General features: G+C 46.4%; 1 protein-coding gene across 1 annotated transcript in view; it reads right to left on the minus strand.

Moving 5' to 3' along the window:
• FLI1 (Fli-1 proto-oncogene, ETS transcription factor) overlaps positions 1–19,983 on the minus strand; it is a 65,365-nt gene that overhangs the window by 19,008 nt on the left and 26,374 nt on the right. The window contains exons 2-4 of the mRNA XM_080631556.1: positions 13,822–14,033; positions 6,766–6,920; positions 3,114–3,317 (exon numbers count right to left, since the gene is read on the minus strand). Of these exons, the coding sequence (XP_080487682.1) occupies positions 3,114–3,317; positions 6,766–6,920; positions 13,822–14,033 (571 nt within the window). The remainder of the gene's footprint in view (positions 1–3,113; positions 3,318–6,765; positions 6,921–13,821; positions 14,034–19,983) is intronic.

A 19,983-nucleotide genomic window follows, 5' to 3' on the forward strand; every position in this document is an offset into this window, starting at 1 on the left:
GACTAAAGGTGTTAGTACGAGTTTGGTTTAGTATTGACAGTATTAAACAGCAATTAAACAGCTCATCTGAACCTTCTGTCTCCAAAACCTAAGGTTGAGCTTTTGTTGAGGTCTTGTGTACGTTACTGGTGTAGTTTTTCAGTCTGGACTCAGAATTGCCAAAATAATGTACTTCATGGGCAGTTTTAAGAATGATTTCATACCCTGATGGGGAGTGTAAAATGTTGAAAACCTTCTGAGGAGGCTGATTTTCGGGGGGTCTCTCCTTGCCTGCCTGGCCAACAGGCTTGGAAAGTTCAGAGCAGGTTTGTTACTTGGAACACCAGCACCAAAGTTGGGGATTCACTAATCAGCACATCTCCATCTTAACATCCTGTGAGGATGAGCTCCTTTCGAGAGAGAGACCAGGCAGATGGAATCCAGCCTATAGATCTGCAGCTCCCCAAAGTTCTCCTGTGTTTTGCTGCCATGATGTGCTCTCCACCCTAAGCAGTGAGCAGAGCTGGATGTCTCGGAAACAACCAACCTTCCAAAAGGGGAAAACTCATGAAACAAAAAGCCCATCTCCCCATGGCACTGAGCTCAGAGGCTCGGCACTAAACATCCGCTGGAAATCAGTCTGGAAAAACAATAAGCTCCTTTCGGAGGCGTTACTCCATGAGGGAGTTAACCAGCAATCCAGAAACCAGACTGTCATTAAGGCAGCGCTGGGAACAGCTGCATGGAAAGGAATGCTCTTCAGAGGCTGCCCGACCTCCACTCAGACAGGAGCTTGCTTTAATAGCGACAGCGCTCGCATGACGTCTTACAGCAGCCCAAGGGGCTGAGCGGGGAGAAATTTATAATCATAAAAGCTGGGGATGGGCCAGGATTGAATTCTCCTTTCATATGCATCCATGTAAAACTGGAATAACTGATTTGTCTGAGGCCAGCAAAGCTGCTCGGGTTTCGCACTAGCTTCATAGCATAGAAATGATAGTTTGTAGGCATTGCCCTGGCAGAACACTGTATTTTTCTGATTATTGTTCAACATGCATTGCAGCAGTGCTTAAATGTTGTGACTGCATTAGGGCTCCATGGTGCTGGGTCTTGAGAAGTACAAAACGCAATCCCTGTCCCACAGATTGGACCAACAAGAAGGCAGGATCATTAGCTCCATTCTACAGAAAGGAAGCACAGAGGAACTGAGGCAAAGGTTTCTTCCTCCTAATTTCAGGCATGTAAAGGCAATGTGTGAATAAGGGGACTAACATCCTGAATTTCTATGTGCCCTGTTGCTTCTCTATGAAAGAAAAGAAAGATCAGTGTAACCAGACTGGTAACTTAGGGACTTGAGGTATCTAAAGGTAGGTAGGATCAATCAGGAATTTGCTCCTGAACAAACAGACAGCAGCAAAGGGTAAAGGTGGCAAATGAATCGAGGTCTGCAGGCTTGTTATGCTGCGAGATTAAGAATTTCGTTCCTCTGGTACTCTCTTTGAACACTCCAAGCAATGGGATATCCAACACTTGCGGAGATGCTGTCTGGAGCTAAAGCAGCAGCAGAATTCAGCTCTTGTGCCAACCTTTTCAAGTTCAGCCTGGTTCTTTGATTCAAAACCCATACAACTCCTCCTTCATCTCTTTCTGTCAATTCTCAAGTCTTATCAATAAGACAATTCAAGTGTCTCACTTGAGTATTTATCTTGTGGGAACTGAACAACTTTTCCGGTTACAAAGTATCTGATTTGCCCAGCCAAAGTCAGCAGGTTTGGCCAAAACGGCGCTGGGTTTAAGAAACTGCCTTGCCATTTCCCATAGAAGTGTGTAATTCTGTATGCAAACCTTAGTTAAAAGGTTGTTTCTGCAATCATCTCAAAGTGTTCTGTGAGCACTTTGCTGATGAAACAGGATGAAATGGGCAAATCATTTCGGAGGGGAAATGATTTCTTGGTGAAGTCGCAAGGGACAGAAACTGTTCACATCCAACAATTGGGTTATTTGTTGTGAATCATTTCCTTGGCTCGACTCCTCCAAAAAAATAAAGGTGGGGCTTCCAGAGGCACCCATCTGTGATCTAACTCCTGTCCCACTGTCATCTGCAAAACTCCCACTGATTTTAGCAGAGGCAGTGCTGAAGAGCTTTGAAGAAACACCCTAAATAAATGCTGCCTCGCTGCTTTATTGCACTGGCCAGATGGAGGCATCTTCAGCTGCTTTTACATCACAATTTGATTGCTCAGTGGAGAAAATAGACTTTTTCCTTTCCCTCCCTGCCCTCCTACCTTCCCTTATGACACTTTCTCCTGATTTTTCAGTCAAGTAATTATACTCCTACAAAAGCTGCTTCACTTCAAAAGATGTTGGAGGATGAGGGATTTAGCTCTAATTCTCTGGCCTCATCATAATACAATCATCCTTAGCACACCTTAATGAAGAAAGGAAATGCTTTTACCTCCATTTTATAGACGAAGTGGAGACAGCTCACAGCTTTTCTCTTAGGGGCTTAATACATCATACTGTAGCATGGGGCAGAGAGTAGCAATAAGGAGGTTCAGCAAAACTTGTTCTTTGAGTACTAGGCAGTTTGCACAATGTCTGCTTCCACACACTTACATTTAGGGGATCACTCCTGTCTTTTTTCCTCTTTTCAATAGATCTGGGCCTCCAGGAGCACAGAAAATCCCCAACTCCAGCCAGTTGTGGGTCCTATTTTGAAGCAGTGTTTAGCAGAAGCCTTAGGGGAAAGTGCACAGCCCTCGAACTGCACGGCTATGGGATAATTTCCCCGTGACACATCAGTTAATGTTCAGTTCAATCTCCAAAGCAAATCTATGTATTTTTATCATACAGCTACAGATGGGTTTATTGTCTGTAAGACTATCTAATCTTCTTAAGAGTCCTGCTCAATTCTTCACCTCCTTGATAGCACCAGTAACTCCATCTAAGTTAAAATTAGCTTTCCAACCCACTTTTTATTCCTCCCTTCCTTGTTTGCTCTCTCTGCTTGCCTTTCTCTGTTCTTTCTTCCTCACCTTTCCTGCTATTTATCCTGCAGGAAGACCTCTAGGAGTTTATTACTCAGCTTCTCAGTGTGCCGTGCTAGGGCTGGGCTATGTCAAGGCAGTACTTACTTTCCCTGAGGTAACTGAGGTGAGACAACAGAACTTCTGTGTTGTAGAGGGAGGTGGTCCGGAGGAAGTCGTCCTTGTTCATTTTGCAGAGCTCCTTGCCGTCCATATTCTGGAAGATGGTGGTGTCAATCTCCATTAATCCATATTCCTTTATAGCCCATTCCAGCCACTGGCGCACGTGTTCCTGGGTCCATAGGGTGGGATCTGGCAGGAAAGCACAAAGGGTAGTAACGCTATATGCAAGCCTTAGCACTCACTGTGGCCCAGTCAAGGCATTAACCATTGTTTCCACAACCAAATGTATTTAATTTACAGATTCCAATGCATCTTGCCAAGATGAACAAGTACTGTGCTATAACAAGACTCAAGGCACATAAGCTAATCACACTGACCCTCTGGGTAAGTTCTTTTGATTGACTTCCACCTGCCTGAATCTTATGCCTAAGCTTGAGAACAACGTAAGTGACATTTGACTGTGACTTTTCTCACTCTGGAATAAAGCTTCCAAAAGCAAACTCATCCCTGCGAAAGGGTATGTCACAGCATTGGTTCTGCAATGCTATAGAATGACATCAGTGCTGTGTAAGTCACACCATCCTTCACAAGCACATTACAAAGTCCTAGCAGACGGCATTTTAAAGTCTGAGGATGGTGGTATTTATGGTCAGCAAAGGGACTCTGAAAAGGGAAGAATATTATTGCTTAAACAGAACAGCTTGCCATGTATCTCTGAGTCACAAATGTTCACCCTGCTGACAAGAACAGAGTCCTACCTCCACTAGCCCTGGAAAACCTATTGGAGGGCAATGTGGATTTTATACTGTCTCATGCATCATTATCAACTGTCAGCAAAGCTCCAGCTGTGGAATCTTTATTACTGGCGGTGACGTACGAGAGAGATTGAACCCGGCTGGAGTTTCAGACCCCATGGTGATGGTTTGCTGCATCAGTGGTTAAAAAAAGAACTCACCCTTTGCGTTTTGCAAAGAGCATCGGATCAGAAAGTCCCAGCAAGAATTTGTGCCACGATACCATTTTACAGAGTCATTTTCAGAGCGTATCTGCACTTTCAGATGTTTCCTGTGCTGCTTCTCCCCATGGATCCCATCTCAAAACTTAAGCTGCCAATTCATGTTCTACTGCGACTGGAGAAGATTGCAAAGCCATGCTCCAACTTTGAAGACGTATCTGTCCCTCATAGCTGACACATTCCTCTCACATAAACCTCCAACACCTCAGGTCCCGAGGCAGTTGAGAAAACAGAGCAGAGACATGTAGCTGGGAGGCTGTGCTCTGGGGAGGGACAAGAAATGCCTCTGCCCCACATTTGATAGTGTATAAAACAGTTCCTTCACCCAGGACTGTGAACTGCATGTGCTTGGGCTGCAGGGATCCCTAGACACAAAAGGTGCGGTAGTGGCTATACCTGGTGCGTTCCTGTGCACCTGAGTTCTGGAATAACAGCCTGAAATGGAGAAGCAAGACCAAGGAATATTGAAATTAGAACCCTGACATTTCCTCAGTGAACTGCTGGCAAACCTGGGCTGCTTAATGCTGCCTTCTAACCATGGCAGTTATAACCCCACACCTTTGCTTTGGGAAAGAAAGATGGATTTCCTTCATGTTTTGGCAATAGCTAATTTGAATTCTGCTTTCGAAGCACTGGCACAAGGCTGCAAATTTTACAATGCAAGTATTCAAGGGAGGATTCTTTTTTTATTTTTGTAATTGAAAGAGTTATTTGTCTGCAGTTTTGAAAAGAAAAAAAAAAAACCAACTTTTGGATGGCAAAATGAATCTGTGGTCTCTCTTTAAACAAACACTTCTGAACGTCAGCTATTTGTTCAGCCTATTTATCACTGCAAAAGACACTGAATGGGCTCTGAAAAGCTGCCTTCTTGAAACATGGCTTAGAGTTCATTATTATTACTATTGCAAGCCTAATGTGACATTATTCTTGCCTATCTTCACCCTAATGCGCTATAAATCTTTACTCTGGATTGTATTAAAATTTCCCAATGCCTTTCTTGAATGAATTTGGCCTCATATCCGGCAGCCCGAGATCCGGGATCATGCTCGTTATTGTCTTCCAAAGTCTGGTAAATCACTGCTATTTCACAAGTATCTCAAGGTTTTGATTTGTAGATGCTCATGGGGGGAGAAAAAGTCCTTTCTTTGCTTTCCTTTAAGGAAGAGATTTTAAACCCTCTCTCCCACTGAGGGCACTAAAAGGAATTTCTCCTATTTCAACAACAGTGCTAAACTTTATCTCACCCTTAGTCTTTTCAAATATGCATAAATAGCATGCTGAAGAGCAGGATATAAGTTCCCTCTTGTATACCTTTAATAACATAATGACTAGTTGGCATCAGCTAACACCTTTCTAGGCAATGTCAATGCTGAGAACACATCTCATATGTCACCAGCTTGGTTAGCCAGTCCCTCTAGGCAGATCCTAACAACAACTTAAATGCTACTTTGAGATTTGCTGTCAATCTTTTATTGCCTTCTCTTCACTACATCCAGTTCAAGCTTTTTCTTTCCACCCTAAATGGCAACCAAATGCTTGGGAATTGTCATCTGTTCATGGTCAAGCCATGATCAGAAAACAGAGCTAAATTCCACGAGTACATTTCTTTCTGCCAACATCTGTTTGAATCAGCTACAACCCTGGGTAAAACCCTCACAACACTGGGTGAGAAAAGCTGCACCCCTTGAAAGCAGTGGATGTTTCGGTACAGAGCTTGGCTCATAGCATCTTCCTTGCTGGAAAGCTCCCGGGCTAGCCTGAATCTATCTCTGGTGTTTATAGCCTTCGCAGGGAAAAGACTCCCTCTAGTTCCAGGCTCAGACTTCACCAGTTGCCTGCCACAGCAGCTCTCATCCTCGACTATCCAAATGCATCAAATGCATCCTGCCAATTGCAGAGAGCAGATGTGGATATTACATACAAACAGAGCACTGCACAGGAATGTTTCTGTGGAACACGTTTTGGAAGGATAATGCAGTTCCTGCTAAATACGTTTCTTCTGGTTTTATACTTCTAACAAAAAAAAGAAAACAAAACAGCTCCTTTTGAATCAATGTGACATGAAAGTGCATCTGGATCCTGCAGAGCACCATGGGAGTTAGAATTTGGGTCCACTTCATGCTTATTCTTGCCTCTTTGATCACACTACACATGTCCTAGGAAGCAGATTCTCCTCTAACACATGACGGGAGTTGGATTTGGTTCAACACACCAAAACAACACTTCAGTCCAGAAAAAAAAATGGAAAAAGAAGCAGCAGTAATCATCCATTTCTTATTCTGACTCAATGGAGAGCATATACCGGGACACAGGAAATTCCCCATCCCTGGCAGTGCTCAAGGCCAGGTTGGACAGGGCTTGGAGCAACCTGCTCTAGTGTGAGGTGTCCCTGCCCATGGCAGGCGGTTGGGATTGGATGAGCTTAAAGGCTCCTTCCAACCCAAACCAGGCTGGGATTCTGTGATTCCCACTAGCCAGAAACTCTGCTGTTTTCCTTACTTTTTACATGGTTTGTAAGAAAGCACATTCCTCAGAGAGCGGATAAACAAGCCTTATCTGTTCAGCTGGATATCGAAGACATTGCAAGGAAATATGACACAAAGACTTTGATGTTGGTGGTACCTGCTGGGACAATGACTCTCCTCTCGTTGGTGGTCATGTTGGGAGGAGGCCCATTCTTCTCGTCCATGTAGGTGCTGTAACTCATGGGGCTGGACTCTGTCCCTCCTCCGACGAGCTTGCTGCATTTGTTCACACTACAGTCTACCGGGGACTCCCTGAAATGTGAAAGGAAACAGATGACTCATCATTATTATGCCCTTTTCATCCCTGCTGCAGCAGAAGGAGGTTTGGGTTATGGAAATGGCAGGTCTATCAGTTACATTCCTCACTCCCTCTTCATCCTTTATCACTCAGCTTCATTTTAGCAACCGTTTAGATACAGCCTGATGCTCCTAGGAGCCCTTGCTGGATCTTAATGCTTTTACGTTGTGTTAAAAACAGCCCTGCACGCCTTCTTTCTGTGGAAGTCTATCAAGTGACAGAAAGGCTGTACGGCCCCCCTCACAATACGTGTGCAGAGCTAACCATAAATAAAGATACCCCCTCCCTTCATTTTGTTAACAAAGAACACAAAACACCCACACCAAAATGACAGGGTCGTCAGAGGAGAATGCAACCATATTGGCATGGTAACTCCAGATATTTACACAGGGCTGAATCTTGTCTGTTCTGAAGAGTGAAACAGTCCCAGGCTTGTCTGCTACTTGGATAGGAAATCCATAAAGCTGAGGTGCCTTAGGCATGAGTCAGGGACTTCAGACCACAGAAACAGCGTGCAAAAAAGGCTCTGGCCCCAGTTTTCCTTCTGAGGTGATGGAGTGATGAGGAGGGAACATTTAACAACTCAGGTGGCACTGTGCTAAGACCTGGACTACACACAGCCCCTTGGCAAGCAGGAGGCTTTCTCTGTCCTGCTCTGGGAGAGTTACGAGCCTCCAAACCACAGATAGGGAGCACAGACTCTGCTTTTCTCCAGCTGCAGTACTGTCATGCTTTTAGCTCTAGGGTCACTTACAAGACCAGTCTACAGCCTGCCGCATGCACACAGCACATTAAGAAGGTACCAGGGAAGAGCAGCGTTATTGCCCTCACCTTACAAGGGTGCATGAGTGTGCAAGCCTGAGGCTAAGTGAGCCCAGAGCCCACATCCAGTGCAGTTTAGTCCACCTCTTTAATGGCACAGCCACCTCCCTTCTCTGCCAGCAGCAAAGTGGCTTGGGAGGAAAGCATTTGCTGAAGGGTAAGAACTAGGACAGCGCACCAAATCCCACCCTCTGAGTTCAGCTGGCAAAGCCTCCACGTTGGGACACTAAACAAATTTGTTTCTTAATCTGAACTGGGGGGGGGGTTGAGAGGGAGAAATTACTGAGATTCAGTTATCATGGCTGGGAGATAAATGCTCCACCGAGATATTCTGAGGCGGATGGTAATTTTTTCCTCATGTCTTACTGAGGGAATGTTGCTTGAAAATGGAAATAAGATGTATAACTTACACATGTTCGAATTTAAGGTTTTACTATTTCGCCTACTGTTTTTCCAGGCAGGGAACCAAAATCCGCCTTCAGAGAGGCAAACTGCTGAAGTTTTAATGTCCCCGTGGCAGCCAGAGGAGAGGCTGAGCAACTGCAGGGACACCGGGGTTTTCACAGGGAATGTGATCATTTCTAACTCTCTGCTCAAACACTCTGTGTCAGGTGTTAAATGCTGCCTGTACTGGCAGGGAAAAAGCCCTGGAGCAGCACAAAGGTTCTTATTCTTTCCCGAGGTACAGCCTGTCCTGAGAAGACTCGGTGAAACGGCCAGAGCATCCGTGCTTTGAGGTGTCAGAGTGCTGGGCTTAGCGCTCAGTGTGCCCGGGAGGTGACCAGCCTCTTCGCCTGGCCTGCCTGGAGACCAGCTGTGACCTTAAATGTGTGGGCAGACGTCAACACACACACACAGCCCCACATATGGATTCCCACCTGCTTTTGGGATGGAGCTCTCCCTCCTTCAGACACAACCCTTGGCAATGACCTGCTGCTGCCTAAGGTCCTTCTTTTGGGGGGCTCACTCTCACCACCCTGCTCTATAGTTACATTTCCCTGGAAAATAACCCTCACAGTTGAGATATGCAATATTTACTCCCCCCTGCAGTCCTGCATTCAGCTCTGGGAGCTGTTGGAGCAAGTCCAGAGGAGGCCATGAAGGTGCTCAGAGAGCAGGAGCAGCTCTGCTCCGGAGCCAGGCTGAGAGAGCTGGGCTGGGTCAGCCTGGAGAAGAGAAGGCTCCTGAAGGGGAGACCTGAGAGCAGCTCCAGTGCCTAAAGGGGCTGCAGGAAACCTGGAGAGGGGCTTGGGACAAGGGCCTGTAGGGACAGGCCAAGGGGAATGGCTTTAACCTGCCAGAGGGGAGACTGAGATGAGCTCTTAGGCAGAAGCTCTTCCCTGTGAGGGTGCTGAGGCGCTGGCCCAGGGTGCCCAGAGAAGCTGTGGCTGCCCCATCCCTGGCAGCATTCAAGGACAGGCTGAGCTTAAGATCCCTTCCAACCCAAACCATCCCATGATTCTATGATATAATGCTCATACCAAACTATAGGATATACCCAGACCCTCAGACAATGACATCTTCTAAAAAGCTGATCCGCCTATCATGGTTTCCAGTGGCATGAAATGACACACATGCAATGCCCACAGCGATCTTGGCTGTCTCTGCTCTCTTCTCTGCTCTCTCTGCACATGACTGATAGAGAAGAGTCACAGAAATAACACCAACACTGTAAGATATCTCCTCAGTGGTTTTGTGATGGTTTTTCACTCTGCAGACTCTTGGCCTGGCAGTTAGGACCCTGCCAATCCTCTGCCTTGCCCTGTATGTCTCAGCAGCCAAAATCAGACAAGCAAGTATCAGAGACAGATCTGAAAAGAAGTTTTAGGGACTGAGGGGCCCTTAGCAAACCCTGATGTAACACTGTGTCAAGAGAAGTCACTCTGTTAAGCATACAGGGCATTAAATGTGCTCCAGGTACCAGATTAATCCTTGACTTTTCAGAGGGACTTCAGGTTTTCAAGTGGCTGTACATGCTGGACTTGCTCAGGTTCTGGGCAGAAACCATTGTAGAGCTACTAAGATAAATGGATATAAGCTGCTTTCACAAGGTCTCTTAAATACATTCACTGTGGCAGCGACAGAGTCCAAGGAACATGAAGCAGGACTCATTCCTACTGTCCTTCCAAAGACTCCGTACCAGCAGTTCCAGCAGCAGTCTCTGGGGATGCCAAGAGCTTGGTGTTTTGAGAAAGTCTGTGCTAGACTGGCCAAAAAGGACAAGCAGCTAGCCTGGCACTGACTAATAAATCCTGCGTAAAGCTGCAGCCTTGGTCCGGATACCTGGAAAGAAAACATTCACTATCCTAGGCAAGGCCTCTGTCTAGGAATCACCTTTAGCTTTCATTCAAAAGAGCAAAAGAAGGGGTTACAGTGATTTCTGAACCGGACTAAGCTGCGGTCAGTGGGATATTTCCCTCCGCTCTCTATCCCTTTCTTCCTATCCTTTCATCCCTCCTGCCTTTCCGTCTTATGTTTTTTCTAAAGCTCCCACTTGCTGGTGTAAGTCCCCATTTGGTCACCTCAGCTTTAATCTTTACCCTCGAAACTGGATTTTAATGTCGGGGTTTTGTTCAGTGAAGGAAGGAACAGACATACCGCGATTCTGCCTGTGGTGCCCCCTTACAGACAGGGAGCAGAGCTATCGGGGCAGAACCTCCATCTAACCGTTAACCTGCCTCTCATCCCACTCTCAGGAATGCCTCGAGGGGGAGGTTCACACTGGAAAACACTAAGCCTGCAGAAGGAAGGGGCAGCTGTGACAAGGATGGGAAAAGACACACAGGTCGAGTCAAGCTGCATGAGGAAAGCCCAGAGGCTCAGCCACATCTAAAGGAATCGTGGTTATGGCATGCAGGTAAATGCAAACAGGCTGCTGGCGACTGGAACAACCCAGAGGATCCCACTAGAGGGCTCACACGCTGCTTAAAGGGGGTTTTTATTATAGACACCATAGATGGTCCCTTTGTTCTGTTTTGAGCACGTTATTGGGGCATAAAAATGGTTCTGACATCCCAGAACCTGAGAATTATCTTAATGTTCTGAAGCCAAACAATGTCTCCAAAGCATCTGTGAACATCAATCAGGGTTTTTCTACATATTCAGTGGAATTTAAAATGGGAAAGCCTTTTTTGTTTTAAAAAATAGAAATCATTGTATTTCTATCACAAAAGCATCTAAAGGGCCCAAGAGAAATCCATGCCTAGTCTGTTGGGAACCGTACAATGCAGGAGACAGATCTTTCCCTGAATATGCTATAAAATAAAGACACAAACCCAGCAAAGAATAAGGATTGCACACCATGCTTCTAGTTCCCGAATGGATGCACAGAGAGATGGATGGTATCTGAATATCTTGCAGTAAAGCCATGGAAAAACTGGACTTCTACTTTTAGTCTGCTACAAATACAAGACCATTTCCCTTTCCCAGTGCCTAAAGGGGTGAAAGAAGCATGAGGACTTTAATTTTTCCCTGTTGGATTTTAACTGCCTTGTGTTTGGACACTGATCACTCTGAAACACAAATGCAGCATTGGGTTTTGTTCTGAGCAAGCAGCCGTCTCTAAAGGCAACAGCAGATTTTGAGGCCACATACTGCATCTACTGCTGAATCTTGTAATAATACACAAGTCCCATCTTCTGCCCTGTAACACAGGACCCTGCCACTGCCTGAACATCCCCTGTACACAGCCAGTATGTAGTTATCTGGGATATTCACTCCAGTTTGGGAGAAAACCAGGAAAACCTGACATGGGGTAGAAAGCTGGTCAGGGTTTCCATGTTGTTCAGCCTGCAAAACAGGCTTGGAGAGGTTCTTCAAGATTCCTTCTCCCACCTTTCTGAGGACCAAACCAACTCATCACACTATTACCTCCTGGCAGTCAGACCTGCTTCTGGTTGCTAAGAAGAGAATCTGGACACTGTCCCTTGCTTCCTTCACTGCCAGGTTTCCTACAGCTTTATCACTCCCTAGAGTACACAAACCACTCTTTCAACAAGGAGAAAAGGCTTCAAGTACAGGTGAAACACAGAATAAAGGCTGCTCCCTCTAATGAGGCAGCTGGAACCCACTAAGAGAGCGTGCTTGAAAAACAAGAGAGAGAAGGAGAGGCAGAGAAAGAGGGAGGGGGAAGAGGTTTTGTTATTCACTCGGCACTTTGAGTTCATTCGTATTGAGGCTGGTGTTTGCCTCTCAGATGGTTTTGCCAGGCAGCTGATGGGCAGAGGGACAAGCAACCGGAGTGGTCCAACCCCTAACAATGAACTGTGATGGACATGCAGGGTTTTAGCCATGAAGAGGAGAGGATGGATAAATCAGAGGAACATTCTCATTTCTTGGGTGGATTTGAGCTCTTGTGCTAAAAAGGTATCAAAAGGCAAGAATGGAAGCTATTTCAGTGTTTGGTTCTGACATTCAAAACAGTCTTTTCTCTTTTTCTAACAGGTTGAGAAGTTGTTACCCCTCTTTAGAGAGACTGAGGACACTTGGTTTCTGCCCAAGAATCTTGCAGTCTTGAGCAAGGCCATGAAGAAGGATTTCCTTTCTGAAAACTTCCTTTTCTTTCTAAACACACTTCTGAGGGGCCTTTCTCCAATGGCATCAGAGCATTTACAGTTGTTAATGGAGCAGTTGGTCAAAGTGGTGTTATTTCCCTTTCTTTCTGAGCAGATGAGGAAATCATGACACAAAGATCACAACAGAAGGACTGTGTTATCCAGGGATGGTGTTTTTCTGGAAAGAACTGATTTTCCCATGTTTCAGCCTCAATTCTCAGCTTGGAAACACTAGTGCAACAATCCATGTAGTTCTTATGAAGTAATCCTAAGGTACAACCAGGGCAAGATCAAATTCAGACTACAAATGATCACCACCAAAGACCAACTGCCACAAAGACCTTTATCTTATAGTAAAATCAGCATCTACTGTATACTTACTAGGAAAAAAAATATGCTGCTGTTTGAAGTCTTTAACACCAGCATCTCGCTATAGAAGTCTGAAAGTGCAAGGCTGCTTTCTGTTTCAAGCTCTGCACTTAGCTGGCTTCTCAGAAACCAGGAAAATAGGCTGTTGCAGAAGCCCTAAGCTAACCCTTAAGCAGAAAAGCCCTCAATTGTTCAACTGTCCTTGTACAAATATTAGAGGTGTTTGTGACTTTGAAGTTAAAATCAAATTTTAAAGTAAAAGGAACTCTAAAACAAATGCTAAAAAAGATAACTATGCACCTAAAATTTTGTCCAAGGTGGTGACATTTATTTCCAAGGCTTTGGACTTGTAAAAATGTTCTTAGAAGAAAGAATCTGAGCTGTGATAATAACATGTTTTCAAGTCTTTGAATTTATCACTGAACAGCAAAATGATCCATCTCCCTCAGCACTCAGTACAAATGATGGGGGGCAGATCTCCTACGTCTTTGCCTGTAGAGGGTACAGCATAACTGGCATCCCCTTGATGCTCAAATTTACTCCTGAACTCTCTGTTTCACCAGTGGTCACACACATTCACATCGACGACGTGGGTATGTGCCTTTCGCTTTGTTACACCTCATAGGCTGCCATGCAGGACCTCAGTCTCCTCCTTTTTCCCTTCTCCATCACATAGCTCCCCAGTTTCCCATGGCTGCTCCTGCCCCGGTGGAGCACAAATCTAGTTAGAGATGCAATAAGGAATGCCCTTTCACTAGCTTCACTCTGGAGCACTGCTATAAAACGCCACTATTACTGCATGACTCCATCCTCAGGAGCTCCTTGAACCATGGCACATTTGTGGGATGCTGAACTAAGTGATGAAATGTGTAATTTACAGCAGTGTCTGCAGCATGAACTCCGTCCTGTCCCAGTCTGTGCAGCGTTCATGGAAACTGGCAGGGCTGCATGATGCAGAACTGCAAGAGCAAGATCTGCAGGCCATTAGTGACATTCCCAGGGATGTGGTCCTACACAAAGAGTGGAGTGTTGATACGCAGGACAAGAGCACAGAGGGACGATACCAGCTTTGCTTTTACGTAAGGTTCAGCAGATGTGGAAAGCTCCTTACCTCGATCCATTCATGTGGTCATATTCCCTTTTTACATTGACCCGGACGGGCTGATTAATCCACTCCTGCTGGGGAGGCAGAGGGTTGATTTTGTGCGGCTGGCCATAGTCAGGGTTCCCTGAGGCTGTCATGTCTGCCTTGGGGAGGTGAGTGGCAGCGCCGTACGTGGAGTCAAAGAGGGACTGGTCGTCGCTCACCACCGACAGAGCCTCCTGAGGAGAAAGAAGAACAAGGGCTCAGAGCCATGACTAAACCAGTAACTCCACTCTTAGTCTCTCTTTGAGCTGGTGAGCACCTGCAAGGGCCCCACAGCTGCCCAGCGCTGTCTGAAATTGCCATCTGCCAGGATTGCGCATTGAATCAGATCCTTTGGGGTCCATTAACCCCTATGCAAAACCAGCGGGCTGCTTTGCGAGTTGCCGTGCTGCTCTGCGTGGGGCAGGAGTTAACTTCTGCAAAGAAGAAAGGTGGCTGCTTGGCGGTGTACCATTCTCATTGCTTGCTGTAGGCAGCTTCATAGTTACCTGCCCACCTGCCCGCACTTGCTGGTCCAAAACCAACCAGAGATATGTGCAGCATGGAACAGTTGTGGAGTGTCACTTGAAGGTCTATACATCTGCTTCCAAAGGGCTGTGTGTGGTGTTTATGTTTTGAGGTTACTAGTGAAGGAGAAGCAGTCAGTGCAGGTCAGAGTTAGGGGTGTTAGCGGTGGGGCAAAGAATGCATTACTTGACACTTTGTGTTTGTTTTGTGGGAAGCGTAGGACTGGTGAGTTACCAAACTGCGCATTTCTAGAAATGCTTAAAAACAGGAAATTGTTCCCCCTTTTGGTTTTGTTTCTTTCCCCTGCAGAAATTCCAAATGTTAACAAAAAGTTTTGACTATCAATTTCCTCGTGTTGATGTGCTTGGGTTGTGTAAATGGAGCATGCCAGGCTCATAAAGGCTTTGGCACAGTCCTGCCTTATTCAAAGTGCATCTGACAAGGTCTGCATGTTCTTTATGGAGCTGAGTTAACCGCACATAACACAGCTGCCATTATGGCTGGCAAGCCAGAAACTGAACGAGGAACCTCCCAAACTAAAAGCACGCACGACTTTAATGTGAGTTAATGGAGCAGACCTCCAAAACAAAGGAAGCAACAGACTCACCTCCTCTGCAGACTGAGCATTCAGAAGACCCCTAACACTGATGTGTGTGCAGCGGTGGGTTGCCCGTGAACATCCAGACCCTGTCTTTGCTTTGAAAGCTGGTGTGTTGCTAAACCCTCAGTGCTCAAAGCTCACAAGGCACAGGCCAAATCACGAGCTTTTAGAAACAATAAATGATTGCAAAGTCTTTCATAACCAGGGAGGGAAGCAGAAAATCTTATAGCTTAGAGCAGTGCAGCTGCTGGAATCCTCCGATTACACGAGAATCTAAGTGCGAATCAGATATTACCAGGCTCATGATATCATCACAGAAAATGTCAATAGCTGGAGTCTCTACTGGGTAAACACGAGAATCCCTCTCAGCTTGAAATTAACCCATTTAGAAAGAGTCAGGTCAGTGCTCGGCATTCAGAAACATCAGCACTTTTCCAGCCCTGATCTCAGATCACGTAACCGGACCAAATAAGCCTCGAATGTAAGCGGCCTGACTAATGCTGAATTTGGAGGAGCCCTCTGACATCTGTGCACATCCTGCTGAAGTTTGCCGTAAAACCTCTCACACTGATGAGCAGAGATGGACACAGCCTTTACACAGCAAAAAGGAGAGCTTTTACCCTAGCGCCTAACGCTGTGGGTTACAAGGAGCTCACCATGTTCACCCTCTCCAGCAGCTTCTTCTGCTATGATGAGAGTGAGCAAAGCAGTAGAAGGTGCTGGAAGAAGAACTTCCATGCGATGCGAGCCTGTATGATCACAGCCTCATGTCCGAAACTCCTTAAAGAGGCTGAGACTATCTCCAGGCTACAGATCTGGCCTGTGTAGAAAGGAGCAAGAGCACAAGATCTTCTGGTGACGGCTCTGCCTTTCCATAAGAGGTAAGCCTTGTTGCCTCTCTGACTGACTGAAGTCAGGATGTCAGGCAGGGGTTCCTAAACGACACATCTTCTGTAAGTCTCGCTTCCTCTCAGTACAAAAAAGGTGGGGTTCCCCACACTTTGCAGGAGGCGGAAGGTGAACCCCAAATACCCACGGTGCTGGACTGAGTTGCAACCCTAGACCCAGTCTCAGCTATGCGTCTTTCTGGTCAGAGGCAAGGAAACCATGCCACTGCGAATTCATGAGATAAAGTATTTATATGTTTGGGTTTGGAGATTTCCAGTCTAAAAATATACACAAAGATGGGGTTTTGAGGGAAACAACACCTGGGAAAACGCTTTTTCTGCCTAAAGCCATATTCCTCCCCCAAAACCCAAACAACCCACCCCAAGGAACAATCCTGGTCTAGGGTCAACGATTAGGTCTGCATCCAAGTACAACTATCTTTAAATATACAAGCGAGTACACACTTTTCTCTCATATACAGCGTATCTGATGGAGAAGTCTGCCTCCTCAGACAAGGATCCTCCTTGAAAGCCAGAGCTGCAATGCCCTGCCTATAGCAGCAACTGGTGCTAATGGGGATCATGGTAATCTCCCTGTCAGGCAGGGAGCATTTTGCTTCTTGAGGGCAGACAGACTGCAACCTGTGCCATCTTTAAGACCCTGTGGCACACAGGAGAAGCAATTCAAACGTGATGGCCACCATCAGGGCATGCTCAAGTAGTTACTGATCCAGGAATGGCTTGAACTAAACCCCTGAGTGAGTTACAGCCACAAAAGCTACAGACTAGAGGCTCCGGGGGAGCTGAAGGCACACAGAGCAGATCAGGCTGAGATAGTGGCTTGTAACACCTGCTTACAGCAGGGTCCTGCATACAAATAGCAAACAAGTACTGCTGATTGCATGCAAGGGAAGTTGGGTGGCACAATGCCAGTCCCTGCTGCAATCACCTTCTCTGTGGTGTGTACATGTAGGGCTCAAGAGAAAAACAAAGGGGTGACAAGCGACACGTAGCCTTTAGCTGGCAGGGTTGAAGTATGGGGATCACTCAGATAAGGTCCCAGCAATGAGGACTACCTCTCTGGACGAGCACAGGGCTTGTCTGGCCCTGCAGATCCAGACACGGACTGTGTGCAACCTTCCTTGCACTCACTATCTGCTTGGCTAGCATCAGCTTTGAGGGACTAGTCTGCACAGGTAGTGGCTGGCTTTAGCTCTGGCTGAGGAAGAGATCAACAGTCTAAACTGAATAGCAGAGGGCAAATGTCTGTTCCCTGGAATCTATCCCCTGGAAGCAAGAGCTGTGTAGTCTTTGGTGACGGGCAACTGGGAAAACACATGGAGGTGTTAAAGGTGCTAACATAACCTAACCAGACAGGCCACAGCTCACCAGGGTTCCCCCCCGTGCTGTTGCCTCCTGGGCTGTGTCCTTGAGCTGGCCAGACTGAGTCTGAGACAGGGGTCTTGTGTGTATTATTCTGCCATATAAGTTACATTATATTGCCCCTGGGAATAGGCTAGCTGCAGTTTTTCCAGCTTTTAATCACATTCCTGGCATAAATGTGGCAAGTCCCGTCTATGGCAGCTTGCAGTGCAGCAACAGGCAAGTTCAAGGCGCTGTGAAGCACTGCCCCAGGCTCTGCAGGGCAGCCACTGCTGAACCACCACAAATGAAAGGCTCCCATTGCTGTGACACAGAAGCAGCTCTCAAAAGAGCTGGCACACACCTCTGGATCCCTTGCCCATGCAATACGGCCATTATTAATAACAGTTTATAGTCGTAAAAGGTTGAATTTGCACTTTTAACTTCTTTTACTGGAGCCATCTAGACCCAGGTGCCAGGTCTCAGTGCCACAGCAAGGTGAGGTACACTCTGATTGTGTCCCTGTGTGCTGCAAGAAAGCCAGTCTGTCCTTCTAGTCACATGGTGGGGAGGACTGACCGCCCACTGAAGCTTCAAGCAAGTTATCCTGGTTCCTTTCTGTGGGATGGAGATGGCATGCAAGCTTTAGCATGTTAATGAACCGAGTAGGACATTCGAGCCCATATATGGACAGAATGGATCTGAGAAACAACCCCTAGGTAAAAACCAGGGAGAACTGTGCAATGCAAACCTGTGAAACATGGTTTACCTCGATGTCCTTCCCGTTCACAGTCCCTAAAACAGTCTTTGTTTCGCTGATGACTGTGCTAATAATAGGCCTAGCCCCAGGATGTCCTAATGTCCTCACTAACCTCTAGAGGTTTGCCTTGGACAAAGCCCCTAAAAGTTCAAGCTTTTAACCTTATCCAAAGTTCCCTGGCAAGGAAAGCTCCCTAGAAGCCGCCTGGGTTGAGCAGTAGGAGAAGAGTCATGGAAACAAGAGCTGATGAGGTGAGAGTAGTCAGTGCTTTCATTCCAGGTATAACCCAGCATCTACAGCAACGGCTTTTCCCAGGTGCATGCAATGCCTTTTCACTGAACATAGACTTTGAGCTCTTTACATTCACTTCTTTGGCCATAACCACATTTAAAAGGCATCACTAAAGATCAAAGGTTCATCCTCCTCCACAAAGTCTGACTTAGAAGAAAATGCTGAATACCTGAACCCTCATTTCACGCATGGAAAGATAACCCCCACCTCCAGAGGGGTGACTTTTTCCTTTCTTAGTCCTGTGACAAAATCATTCCTGAAATAGTTTTGTAAAGGCCATGTTACCGACACAGACCCACCATCAGAAGAGCCCAGGAGTACAATGGGAAACACCAAAATCGGAGGTGCCAGCAGCAACCAGCCTTGCGCATAGCTTGAGGTTAGCACAGAGGATCTATTCCTTGAATAGAAATGACTTTGGCACTGCAGTTTTACAAGTCAGCACTTCTGCTGCCAAAATCTCATACAGGCAGCAAAGAGATAACATCAGACTTACAAGAAAATGAGTCAAATATAAAATGTAAAAGGGAGCAGAGTCTGTGTTGATCGCGGAGCAGCAAATTCGGAGGGACTGGGTGCTGAACTAGGAGGCAGGAAGGCAGTGTTATTCCCAGCCCTGCCCTTGATGTTTGGCATAACCTTTAGCGATGCATTCCCCTGTCTGTGCCTTTGTTTTCATCGAATCACAGCCTGGTTTGGATTGAAGAGACCTTACACCTTCCACTAGAGCAGGTTGCTCCAAGCCCCGTCCAACCTGACCTTGAACACTGCCAGGGATGGGGCAGCCACAACTTTTCTCCCTTCAGTCCTCTGTTGTCCTGCCCCTTGCATGCACTGTGGGGCACAGAGCCTCGTCCAGTGCTGTTACTGGAACACAAACAGGAATCATTTGGATAATTGAAAGCAAGGCTTGAGGCAATCCCACGCTCTAATCTACCCAGTCTTTACAATGCACCTAACCAGACCAAAATGAAATCTGCAGCTTTTTCAGCACACTTTTCTTGAGGTTTGCTCGTGCTGCTCCACCTTCCTTGCAGGATATTATGTGATTGGTACAGGGACTCCACATAACTCCCCCTGGAAAATTATAATCATAGGCATTTTATTGCCAACAACCACAATCCAATCTCATGCCCTTCACAATCAATTTAAGGCCTGTTTCTCCAGCGGAGGTTTTGTGGGCTGCAGCTAGCACCAGAGATCCATCATAACCCTATAGTGAAAACAGCAGGCTGAGAGCCATCGCTGCCAAACTGCATCACTCTGTACCTCTTCTGTCAGCTCTGCAGCATTGCACAATGACCAACCACAGTTCTGTTGACAGCATTTTCCAGCTGAGCCGATGGTATTCGGGTTGTGGCCACCCAAAGGCTGGTAATCCTGCTGCAGAGTTGCCCCTGCCCTGAGGAGGAGGAGGGATGGGGGAGATAGAGTCTTGCTTTCCCTGCTGATTAAGAGGGCAGTGTACTTTTAAGACTGTGTCAAAGGATCTGCAGATTTGAGGCTTTCTTAGTGTATAAAGGAGGGGTTTCATTTAATCCTTGTGATGACATCCTACACTGCAGTAATTTTGCTCTTAACTCTGCTCTGGGGGCTTGCTCACAGCTACGAAGCAGGTCAACTAAATGCACAAACTGCAACACCAGCTTTGCTCAGGTGCCTTTCTTTCGCTTTCCACCCAGACTACTGCCCCGAAGCAAAACGTGGCAGTCTTAGAA

This window comes from Psittacula echo (assembly GCF_963264785.1).
Source record: "Psittacula echo genome assembly, chromosome: 18".
Taxonomy (NCBI): domain Eukaryota; kingdom Metazoa; phylum Chordata; class Aves; order Psittaciformes; family Psittacidae; genus Psittacula; species Psittacula echo.